The 12563-nt window shown below is 44.1% G+C and overlaps 2 protein-coding genes across 11 annotated transcripts in view; one reads left to right on the forward strand and one right to left on the reverse strand.

The window, feature by feature from the left end:
- The window catches only part of IQSEC3 (IQ motif and Sec7 domain ArfGEF 3), a 62336-nt gene that overhangs the window by 37564 nt on the left and 12209 nt on the right, over positions 1-12563 (reverse strand). For 8 of the 9 annotated variants that reach the window (XR_011362535.1, XM_069965270.1, XM_069965264.1 and 5 more), the window contains exon 2: positions 7534-7599. Coding sequence is in view for 7 of the 9 variants with exons in the window: in XM_069965270.1 (XP_069821371.1) it covers positions 7534-7599 (66 nt within the window). In the remaining 2 variants the exon portion in view is untranslated. Of the gene's footprint in view, positions 1-7533; positions 7600-10690; positions 10747-12563 lie in introns of those variants that run through there. The other variant, XM_069965309.1, reaches the window with a different exon arrangement.
- Positions 9466-12563, forward strand: part of WASHC1 (WASH complex subunit 1) — a 32100-nt gene continuing 29002 nt past the window's right edge. Inside the window, exon 1 of one of the 2 annotated variants that reach the window (XM_069965403.1) lies at positions 9466-9660. Coding sequence is in view for 1 of the 2 variants with exons in the window: in XM_069965394.1 (XP_069821495.1) it covers positions 10928-10932 (5 nt within the window). In the remaining variant the exon portion in view is untranslated. Of the gene's footprint in view, positions 9661-10912; positions 10933-12563 lie in introns of those variants that run through there. The other variant, XM_069965394.1, reaches the window with a different exon arrangement.

Genomic DNA, 12563 nt, shown 5'->3' on the forward strand with positions numbered 1-12563 from the left:
AGATATTTGGATTTCAGCACCGAAATAAGAGCTGGCACATAACACGGGATCCATGAGTAATAATAAAGCCGTACACCCCCAGCGCAGGATCAGACGCTACAAGGTTAACTACAACCTGAGTCTTACAGAAACCTGAGAAAGTCTGCGGGGAGAGCACTGTCCCCGAGGTCGTCCTGTCTGTCACTGCCCCACGTGCACAGTATTGGCTTAAAGCGGGGGCGGACATTTTCTGAGAGGAACCAATAATCTTGAGAAAAGCGAGACAGCGTCATAACGATTCAGTGATGTCATCAATGGAGCGAGGTGAGCCAAATTTCTGCTATACAGCCTTGCTATAATACTGCCCACTATGGAGTATACCTACTGTTATAGTCTTATATATAGGTGGCAGTATAACTACTATAATACTGCCCCCTATATACAGGAATATAACTACTATAATACTGCTCCTATATACAGGAATATAACTACTATAATACTGCTCCTATATACAGGAATATAACTACTATATTACTGCCCCTATATACAGGAATATAACTACTATAATACTGCTCCTATATACAGGAATATAACTACTATAATACTGCTCCTATATACAGGTATATAACTACTATAATACTGCTCCTATATACAGGGATATAACTACTATAATACTGCTCCTATATACAGGAATATAACTACTATAATACTGCCCCCTATATATAGGAATATAACTACTATAATACTGCTCCTATATACAGGGAAATAACTACTATAATACTGCCCCCTATATACAGGAATATAACTACTATAATACTGCCCTCCAATATACAGGAATATACTACTATAATACTGCTCCTATATACTGGAATATAACTACTATAATACTGCTCCTATATACAAGAATATAACTACTATAATACTGCTCCTATATACAAGAATATAACTACTATAATACTGCCCCCTATGGAGAATATAACTGGTATAATACTGCTCCCATTGAACAGATTTGTGTGATGTACGAAGACGTATGATTGGAGCTTCTTCTTAAAGTGCTGGGCTAAATTCTCATGACTATTGGTCCATCAGAAAACAGCCACCCCCATTTTGTAGGTGCACGGCCTTCTTTATAATGGTTCCACCACTTTTTCATCAGTCAATCCAGAAAAGCGGGGATGGGTTCTGTAGGGAAATATAATGCTCTGCGCTGTGACATAATGCTCTGCAGGTCTCTGTCCTAATGGGTTGGAGTCGCAAGCACTGATAGGGTCCTGATCCGGGTGGGGGCTGTGTGAGCAGACGCCTTGACACGAAGCTCCGCCCACACACCTGGGGGTCAGCGTCCCTGGGAGTGGGGATCCAGAGTAGGGACCGTCACTGTCTGGGCCTGTGCAATGACAAACAGCAGCATGTTAGGGGAATTCAGAGAAGAAGAAGAAAGAAAAAAAAATGCAGGAAATGCAGAAACCTTTAACATGCTGTTGTTTGTCAGTCCGACTGAGGGTCTGGGGTCTCCAGGAGCAAAGACACTGCCCTGATATACACATACAGGACCACATCTGAAAGGACAACTGCAGTCACTGCCAATATTAGTGTAATACAAGGAACCATTGCTATGTTACATGTATTCGAATAAAACTTCTATAATACTGCCCCTATACACAGGAATATACTGTAACTACTATAATACTGCTCCTATATACAGGGATATAACTACTATAATACTGCTCCTATATACAGGAATATAACTACTATAATACTGCCCCTATGTACAGGAATATACTACTATAATACTGCTCCTATATACAGGAATATAACTACAATAATACTGCTCCTATATACAGGAATATAACTACAATAATACTGCTCCTATATACAGGGATATAACTACTATAATACTGCTCCTATATACAGGAATATAACTACTATAATACTGCTCCTACATACAGGAATATAACTACTATAATACTGCTCCTATATACAGGGATATAACTACTATAATACTGCTCCTATATACAGGAATATAACTACTATAATACTGCTCCTATACACAGGAATATACTGTAACTACTATAATAATGCTCCTATATACAGGGATATAACTACTATAATACTGCTCCTATATACATGAATATAACTACTATAATACTGCTCCTATATACAGGAATATAACTACTATAATACTGCCCCCTATATACAGTAATATAACTACTATAATACTGCTCCTATATACAGGAATATAACTACTATAATACTGCTCCTATATACAGGGATATAACTACTATAATACTGCTCCTATATACAGGAATATAACTACTATAATACTGCCCCCTATATACAGTAATATAACTACTATAATACTGCTCCTATAAACAGGAATATAACTCCTTTATAAGACCCACATGACCAAAATTAGCAGGATATGCCTGTGCTCACATGTCTGGACCCTATGTCTTCCCCATTCTGTGAGAGCAGCAATGGTAAGTGTAATACCATATCCATACTTGTGTCGTTTGGGGGCAGCCTTCCCCGCCGGTGGTGCTGGTTGGGTTTTGGTGGGGCTTTTTGGGTCTGGTCCTGTGACATTGGGGGTGCAGGGCCGTTCCATGGCCTCCCTTCCCTGCAGGTGCACGCTTTGCGGGGTTGGCGGTCGCTGACCGACACGGTGTGGAGTTAGCGTAGGGACCCGTGTGGACCAGAGGACCTGCGCGGTGGTACACGGGGCAATATGGCTTGATCAATTCATATACAGACACTCTGGTGTTGATTTTTAATATAGGCCTAGCGGCATTAGTGTCAGCCATAGATGGGATGTGCAGCCGTTCCACTCTCTCCAGTTTGTGTATAACTACTTTAATACTGCTCCTATATACAGGAATATAACTACTATAATACTGCTCCTATATTATATACAGGAATATACTACTATAATACTGCCCCTATATACAGGAATATAACTACTATAATACTGCTCCTATATACAGGAATATAACTACTATAATACTGCCCCTATATACAGGAATATAACTACTATAATACTGCCCCCTATATACAGGGATATAACTACTATAATACTGCTCCTATATACAGGAATATAACTACTATAATACTGCTCCTATATTATATACAGGAATATAACTACTATAATACTGCTCCTATATACAGGAATATAACTACTATAATACTGCTCCTATATACAGGAATATAACTACTATAATACTGCTCCTATATACAGGAATATAACTACTATAATACCGCTCCTATATACAGGAATATAACCACTATAATACTGCTCCCTATATATAGGAATATAACTACTATAATACTGCCCCTATATACAAGAATATAACTACTATAATACTGCTTCTATATACCGGAATATACTACTATAATACTGCTCCTATATACAGGAATATAACTACTATAATACTGCTCCTATATACAGGAATATACCTACAATAATACTGCTCCCTATATACAGGAATATAACTACTATAATACTGCTCCTATATACAGGGATATAACTACTATAATACTGCTCCTATATACAGGAATATACTACTATAATACTGCTCCCTATATACAGGAATATAACTACTATAATACTGCTCCTATATACAGGGATATAACTACTATAATACTGCTCCTATATACAGGGATATAACTATTATAATACTGCCCCCTATATACAGGGATATAACTACTATAATACTGCTTCTATATACAAGAATATACCTACAATAATACTGCTCCTATATATAAGATAATATATATCTAAATGTCTATAATACCATTATATATTGCATAATAATTATATATATTACAGAATTACACACACGCATAGATATATCTATATCTCGGTGATACAGCTGTGGATATAAATAGATTAGCAGTAATAAGGGATGTGTAATGCACAGAACAGATGGTATAGGGGGGACACAAATACTTCATGATACAGTAAAGAAAAAGAATAGAAGATTCAGGACAGAGAAGGACTGTGCTGTATGAGGTTGACGCAGAATTTGAGGGGGGCACTCAAGGCTCCAGCTGGCACTCTGCTTGATATGTATACGTATTCGGGGTGATGTCAGAGCAGAGTGGTGCGGGTGATGTCAGAGCAGAGTGGTGCGGGTGATGTCAGAGCAGAGTGGTGCGGGTGATGTCAGAGCAGAGTGGTGCGGGTGATGTCAGAGCAGAGTGGTGCGGGTGATGTCAGAGCAGAGTGGTGCGGGTGATGATCATACATCTGGCGTCTGATCAGAGTCCCCGCACCGCAGTAGGGATCATCCATGATCTATCACTGAGGGGTCCTGGGGTAAGTTACATATAGACCAGGTGGATACAGAGCTAAACTGTGAGGATGGGGCCTGAATGGAAGTTCCTGCACTCTCAGCAGAAATGAGCACTTCACTCGTCTCATCCTCCGGCACATCACTCGTGCCCGTCTCATCCTCCGGCACATCACTCGTGCCCGTCTCATCCTCCGGCACATCACTCGTGCCCGTCTCATCCTCCGGCACATCACTCGTGCCCGTCTCATCCTCCGGCACATCACTCGTGCCCGTCTCATCCTCCGGCACATCACTCGTGCCCGTCTCATCCTCCGGCACATCACTCGTGCCCGTCTCATCCTCCGGCACATCACTTGGAGCGGTCTCATGCTCTGTCACATCACTTGTGCCCGTCTCATCCTCCGGCACATCACTCGTGCCTGTCTCATCCTTCGTCTCATCACTTGGAGCGGTCTCATGCTCTGTCACATCACTCGTGCCTGTCTCATCCTCCAGCACATCACTTGGAGCGGTCTCATCCTCCAGCACATCAATGGCGCCTGTCTCATCCTCCGGCACATCACTCGGGGCTCTCGATCCCACCAGGTGTTGTTAGGAGACTCTCTGGAGAATATTTAATGCTTCGCTCCTGCAGCTTTTTCCAGGTTAATTACTCGATAACGAAGGAAAATCAACTTTAATTTTATGCAGCGGAAACTGAGGAAACGGCAGCAAATTAACCCCGTCCTCCCCGCTCACCAACACCAGGAGGAAGAATAAGTCAGGGCTACCCGGGGGCCCCTGTGAGACAGCGCTGTGGCCCCTGACGGACTCCCAATCCTGTGATGGGAGTGATGATACAAGCAGGAGAATCCTTCTATGAGCAGCAGGATGACTATTTATACAGGGAATTATGGGCCGACAAGGACGCAAAAGTAGAACATTGGATGCGATAAGAAAAACGTCTGGCAAAGAGATGGATCAGATGGTGACAGCGCGCAGAGTATTTCAGGAACAAAGCGTGCTGATCTGGAGGAAAGTCACAATATGGGAGGCATATACCCGAAGAAGTAGGATTCCCAGCAGCACTGATCCTGTGGGGGTCTCAGCAGCAAGTGGAGCGGCACTGATCAGTGATCAGGGTAACAGGTAACATTAGGGGTCATCCAAATCTATACAAATCAATAAATGATATTACTCCTAATAATCCCCACCGATCACTCTGATCAGTTACATCGGGGGTAACGAGCCTCTCCTGCAACAAGGTCCACAAAACAACTATTAGGGAGCAATGTACAAGGTCCTGACGTTTCCCAGTGTCTGCTGGAGCGGCTCAAGACGACTACATTAATTTACATGGCCTGGTCTGGGGTCTGTATTAGTTTAGGGGTCTGGTCTGGGGTTTGTATTAGTTTAGGGGTCTGGTCTGGGGTCTGTATTAGTTTAGGGGTCTGATCTGGGGTCTGTATTAGTTTCGGGGTCTGGTCTGGGGTCTGTATTAGTTTCGGGGTCTGGTCTGGGGTCTGTATTAGTATTCAGGTCTGGTCTGGGGTCTGTATTAGTTTTGGGGTCTGGTCTGGGGTCTGTATTAGTATTGAGGTCTGGTCTGGGGTCTGTATTAGTTTCGGGGTCTGGTCTGGGGTCTGTATTAGTATTGAGGTCTGGTCTGGGGTCTGTATTAGTTTCGGGGTCTGGGGTCTGTATTAGTTTAGGAGTCTGGTCTGGGGTCTGTATTAGTTTAGGAGTCTGGTCTGGGGTCTGTATTAGTTTAGGGGTCTGGGGTCTGTATTAGTATTGAGGTCTGGTCTGGGGTCTGTATTAGTTTAGGGGTCTGGTCTGGGGTCTGTATTAGTTTAGGGGTCTGGTCTGGGGTCTGTATTAGATTAGGGGTCTGGTCTGGGGTCTGTATTAGATTAGGGGTCTGGGGTCTGTATTAGTATTGAGGTCTGGTCTGGGGTCTGTATTAGTTTCGGGGTCTGGGGTCTGTATTAGTTTAGGAGTCTGGTCTGGGGTCTGTATTAGTTTAGGAGTCTGGTCTGGGGTCTGTATTAGTATTGAGGTCTGGGGTCTGTATTAGTATTGAGGTCTGGTCTGGGGTCTGTATTAGTCTTATTTTAGAAGACTGTCTTTGAATGTGAATTTTAAGGTCTGGTGTCTGAATGAAGGTGTCATTGTGGTTTCACATAACTTGACATATCATAGAGACATGTCAAGTGTCGGGGTCTGAGTGTTCACACTCGTACCGATCAGGAGATACAGCCTCTCCCGGCTCTGTGTCATGTGATCATTCGGACTTATAATGGAGCTCTATGGAGCCTGACGGATAAGTCTGACTGATCACGTGACACAGACACGCTTAGCGCAGTCTTCTCCCAGCTCCAGCTCCCGATCGGTATGACTTTGAGCACTCAGACCCAGACCAATCAAAACTTTTGACATGTCTCCTTGTGGAACAACAGGAACACTTTAAGTTTAGGGATCCGGTGGAGTCTGATTAAGTTCAGGGCTCTGTCTGAAGTCCTATACTAACTAGGGTCTGGTCTGGCATATGAATCAATTTTAGGGGTCTGATCTGATGTCTAAATACCTGTAGGGTCTTATCTGCAGCCTAAGAGGGGTTACGGGTCTGACATTTTAGCTCTGGGGTCTAGTCTGGCTTTCACAGTAAAGAATCGTTATACAAATTTAATGAAACATGAAGTAAGCGACATCCTTAGGCTCCCATTACACAGAGCGATTTTTAACGATTAATGACTAACGATAAAACAATTGCAAACGAGATTGTTTAAAGTTAACCTGAAATCGTTCACCATATTACACAAAAATATAGTTGTTAGATTTTAGGTTAAGATCTAAATCAATGATCAACGACATATGAACGATTTGTTGATCGTTGCCTGCAATTATCGTTTAAACTCAAACAATATAACGATTTTTCGCACGATAATCGTCCCAAGTAATAGGGCACTTAGTGTTGGTGCTCAGCTCGAACCCTGGTGACCGGACATTCAATAAACCTAGGCTAGTGCCCCTTCCTAATGCTTCTACCTGGGCTTTATAGTCTGTATACACTCCTGCAGCCAATCTCCCTGCAAACAGTCTACTATTTACCACACAAGGCATCCATGCAGATCTGTGTGTCTCCATGGTTACAGACTACAAACAAACCCTGTGTAGTCTGATCGAGGAGTCATGGCCGGCTTTGTGTATTGATGGGGTATCAGTTCCATGTATTTAGTTTTGGGGTGCAGGTATGAAGGTCTGTGGTCACTCGGGGTCTTACCTGGGTGGAGACGGCTTCTCGGCATCAGCGACGGGGCAGCAGAACTGGTGCAGCACAGTCTCATTCCTGAAAAGAGAAAGAAAGAATATAATTATATTAGTGACCATTGTAACTAAGTCAAAGAAGCGTCATCTACTGACCTGTAAAACAAGCCCTGCTTACTACCCTGATCAGTGCTGAAATACTCTGTGCTGCTTGGACACCCCGCACCATCCACTATGTCGGTCTATGACCTCCTCAAATACTCTGTGCTTCTTTCTGTGAAGAGTCACACTGTTAACAATGCTTTGTTCTGCACCAACTTTATTGAGGACAAATAATGCGAGAGATGAGGAATGATGAAAACCTGAAAAAGCCGAACGGGGGAATCTGAGGGGGCGGCAGAGTAAACAGATTCCCTGTAATGTAAGAACCGCCACATCCTGACAGATTGGAGAGAATACTGGATTAGAAGCCTCCCTCTCCTCCAATATCCCATCTCACACTGTGATTTATTGGTTTATATATCTATCCTGTCATTTCTTCTGTTTATTGAAAATTTACTGATCCTCATGAAATTATCTGTACCAAAGAAAAGACGACACTCAGTGTTCAATCACATACACCACACCCCCCCCCCCCCCCCCCCCCCCCCAGAGCCAAGGACCTGAAGGACAAATGCAAACTACTGCTCCTATATACAGGGATATAACTACTATAATACTGCTCCTATATACAGGAATATAACTACTATAATACTGCTCCTATATACAGGGATATAACTACTATAATACTGCTCCTATATACAAGAATATAACTACTATAATACTGCTCCTATATACAGGAATATAACTACTATAATACTGCTCCTATATACAGGAATATAACTACTATAATACTGCTCCTATATACAGGGATATAACTACTATAATACTGCTCCTATATACAAGAATATAACTACTATAATACTGCTCCTATATACAGGAATATAACTACTATAATACTGCTCCTATATACAGGGATATAACTACTATAATACTGCTCCTATATACAAGAATATAACTACTATAATACTGCTCCTATATACAGGAATATAACTACTATAATACTGCTCCTATATACAAGAAAATAACTACTATAATACTGCCCCTATATACAGAAATACAACTACTATAATACTGCCCCCTATATACAAGAATATAACTACTATAATACTGCTATATACAGGAATATAACTACTATAATACTGCTCCTATATACAGGAATATAACTACTATAACACTGCCCCCTGTGGGTCGCAGTGTGTGGACCCCATGACAGTGATGCTGGTAGGTCCCGTCCTGCCCTACATATAAATAATGGCGCAGTGACACGTCGCCTCCATCTCCCGGCGCTCTGTAATTAAACCCACTTTGTGCGGCGCTGATTGTAATGAATAAATTACACCTCTCATCATCTTCCTGGACTCACAAGAGCGTCTCTTCATTTAACCACTTTACAAATGTCACGGTGTCTTTCAGCGCTGCCCCCTATGGAGACCTTACAGGGCCTGGCGGTGCCGCACACTGGGGATGGGTAATCAGGAGGGCATTGGTGCATGTAGTGCGGCCCTAGGGGCCCCAGTGTTACACAAGGCCGACCTCTCTGCTGGGGGAGGAATGGCGGCCACATCAGCCACTATCCTGTATATATTATATGCCGCCATCTATCTAACCAGTTATAACCCTATAGCTGCACGTGCTCAATGGACAGTGAAGGGTTAACACGTGACCCCTGCCAGGATGAGGAGATCAGGCCTATGAGACCACCATCCCAGCCCCCATCTTGCCAATGTGACCCCGAGCGGTGCACGCAGCAAACTAATACAATATATTGGATGCAGGCCCTGTTGCCATGGCGACCGGATGTACAATGTCATTATTCACACGCTGCCTCTGGATGTGAGGACGCAACACGCTGCTCCGGGAGTCACATCTGCCTCTCCGTGTCACAGCCCTGCCCCCCGCGACAGGAGAACAGGGCAAGAGGGTGGGACCCTTTAATTACAACTGATGGAGGGGGTGATTAATGAACGCAAAAGGGTCACAGACCTCAACGCAAAGTGCCACTGACCTCGGCTGTGGGGTCAAAGGCCGCTATACTGAGAAGGTACTCAAAACCTATTCTGATCCATTGTAAGATAAGTAAAATGGTAAACAGCAACCAAAATGGCTTCCAATAGGCGGCCATATTGGTTGTTCCCTAGTTCTCCAATAAATTGCTGAAATGGCGTATATTTTATATTACAGGAAAGTCATTATTTTAAAACCGACCATGCGACGGGTTTGTGGTCACATGACTCTCTTCCATGCTGCGTGTGGCATTATGTAAATGGAGTCATGTTACCCCGGGATGCATCTTAAGGCTATGTTCACACTACGTATATGTCCGGCCGCATATTTTTCGCGGCCGGACATATACGTGTAAACTCCGGCCGGGATTTACGCAAGTTGCGGCCGGCTATGTACGGTCCGCGAACTTACGCCCGTAAGCTACGTATGCTTCCCGAGCGGCGTACGTAGCGATCTGACAGCGGTCTTTTACTTGGATATCTGTGGCTAGCCCCGGACACCCCACAGAACCTTTTGGATCGGCAAATCAAAGTGTAAAAATGAAGATATCACCACTCCGTACAGGACCGCATGTTACGCTACGGGCGCAAGTTACAGCACTTCCGTCCCGAAACACTGGTCTGGTTAATTTTTTACGGCGCTGCATACGATCCGGGCGTAAGTTCGTACGTAGTGTGAACTGTGCAGCTGTAGATCGTATACTTTCCATTGTACGCAAACTACGTAAATCTCCGGCTGCTTATTCACGGAGCGCTCTACGGCTGGAAACTTACGTAGTGTTAACATAGCCTAAAGGGGTCATACAGCGCTACAAAAACCATGGCTTTTTTCCCCTCCTACTCTCAGTCTCCAGTTCAGGTGTGTTTTGCAATTAAGCTCCATTTACTTCAATGGAACAGAGTTTCAAAACCCCGCCCAAACTGGAGACAAGGGAGGGGGAAAAGTGGCCATGTTTTTGTAGGACTAGATAACCCCTTTAAATAGGACGCCATAACCCTACTGACAGTCTATCTCAGGGTAGCATAAACTAGTGACAGAGAAGCTGAACAGAATGATTTATCACTTACATTATTCTGTGCAGCTGATCCAGAGATCTCCTCCTGAATAACATGGACAGACTACTTATTGTCCATGAGCTCAGTAGCCCTGGATATTCATGAGAAGCAGAAAACTCCACCCACCAGCTGCTGACTGGCAGTTATCCATCCATGCTGTGTATAGGCAGTCAACTGACAATCAGCAGCTGGAGGGTGGGGAAAGGGGTGTGGCAAGAATCCTATTCTCCTGCATATTAGGAGAACAGAATGATGTAAGTAATACACCGATCTGTTCAGCATTTCTTTCACTAGTGCACTTTGCCCTCATTTAAGGAGTCATAAACCTAGTGACAGATTCCCTTTAAGTCGGTGTTAAAGCTGCAGCATTCGTTGACCTGTTGCAAAACTACAACTCCCAGCATGCCATGCCTTCGGCTGTCAGGGCATGCTGGGAGTTGTAGTTTTGCAACAGGTCGAATGCTGCAGCTTTAACACCGATTTAAAGGGAATCTGTCACTTGGTTTATGATGCCTTAAATGAGGGCAAAGTTTTGCTACAGCTGGAGAGAAACAGGTATGGCAATACTGCAGTCAATAGCAGCTATGAAGATACTGAAAACCTATTCTGATACATTGTAACAACCCCTCTGCTATGAAAAGTGAGGTTACCAGCCTCTAGAATTTTCTTATCCACCGGCAGCAAGCAGAGCCATAGGAAGAACTGTCAGTCCTTACTGCAGTTTTTGGCTTCTATTCATGAAGCAGGAGGCTCAGGATGAATTATGACTTGTTATAAATGCGGCGCCTGTAGCCGCCATCTACGACGGTCCCCACAATAACCTTTAATCTACAGATTTGCTGCAGTTCCCCGACGCCGCCGGCGAATAGAAATCACAAATCCAATATTCTCATCAGGGAGAAGGCTTTAAGTGGGCACGCGCTAATCTGCCGAGCGAAAAACCAAAAAACATCATTTGCATCCAATTTCCCATCTTCCCGCGACATATTGATGCACAAATTTCATTTTCGTCTAATCGCCTGTAAACAATGACTCCTAATAGAAGTAAAGGTGACCCCCCCCCCCCCCATCACGCCTGAGGAGAACGGCCTCCGGATATGCGGCTTCTCATACCGATCCTTATCCGTGATTAGTATTCCTTGTCTAGGTCCATGTTCACACGCGGCGGTGAGGAGTCTCATCTATTGTTGTATCTCCATATATTATGCACTTCCTATATAACGCTCCAGCACGAATATAACACTGGCTTGCCGACCCTTTAAGGGAGACAGCTGGCCACATTGTCTGCCGTCACGGGGGTCTCTTTATCACAGGGCCGCGGATGTCACAGGCTCTCGCCACCGGCCTCCCCGCAGGACCCTCCTGCTGTTTGGACGCTTTCAGGCGGCCGCTCATCCCTCGCCGCTAATGAATCCGTCATTCGTTCACGACACAGATGTGCTCAGGGATTTCAGATGAGAATGTAAACCCCACTGCTGGGCGCCGATACATGTGCGGAGGACATCAATACCGCCGCGTTATGGCGGGGAGAGGGGGAGATCGGACAAACGGGCTGTGTGAAACGGAAAGAAAATAATCCGCCGTTGTTTACTAAACGGGTGCGTCGGTAATATTCGTCGTCATTGAATCGCACACGGATACCGACATGAATAATAATCCAGCTGTCCTAGAATCCTGAATGACAGAATTAGTGGTTATGCCACCGTATGTCCAGCGCCCCAAACAATAGGCAACTAGGCTGACTGCTGTTCAGGAGTCAGGGAAAGCTAGATGTCGGCTTAGAGGTAGGTTTCACGGTCACTACATCGTCAACCAGCTTCCCCAGGAACTTTTAATTATTTTTTTATTGGGTTGCGTTGGACTGAGATTCTGCTATCCGCCTCCA

The sequence above is a fragment of the Dendropsophus ebraccatus genome, chromosome 1 (genome assembly GCF_027789765.1).
Source record: "Dendropsophus ebraccatus isolate aDenEbr1 chromosome 1, aDenEbr1.pat, whole genome shotgun sequence".
Classification (NCBI taxonomy): Eukaryota; Metazoa; Chordata; class Amphibia; order Anura; family Hylidae; genus Dendropsophus; species Dendropsophus ebraccatus.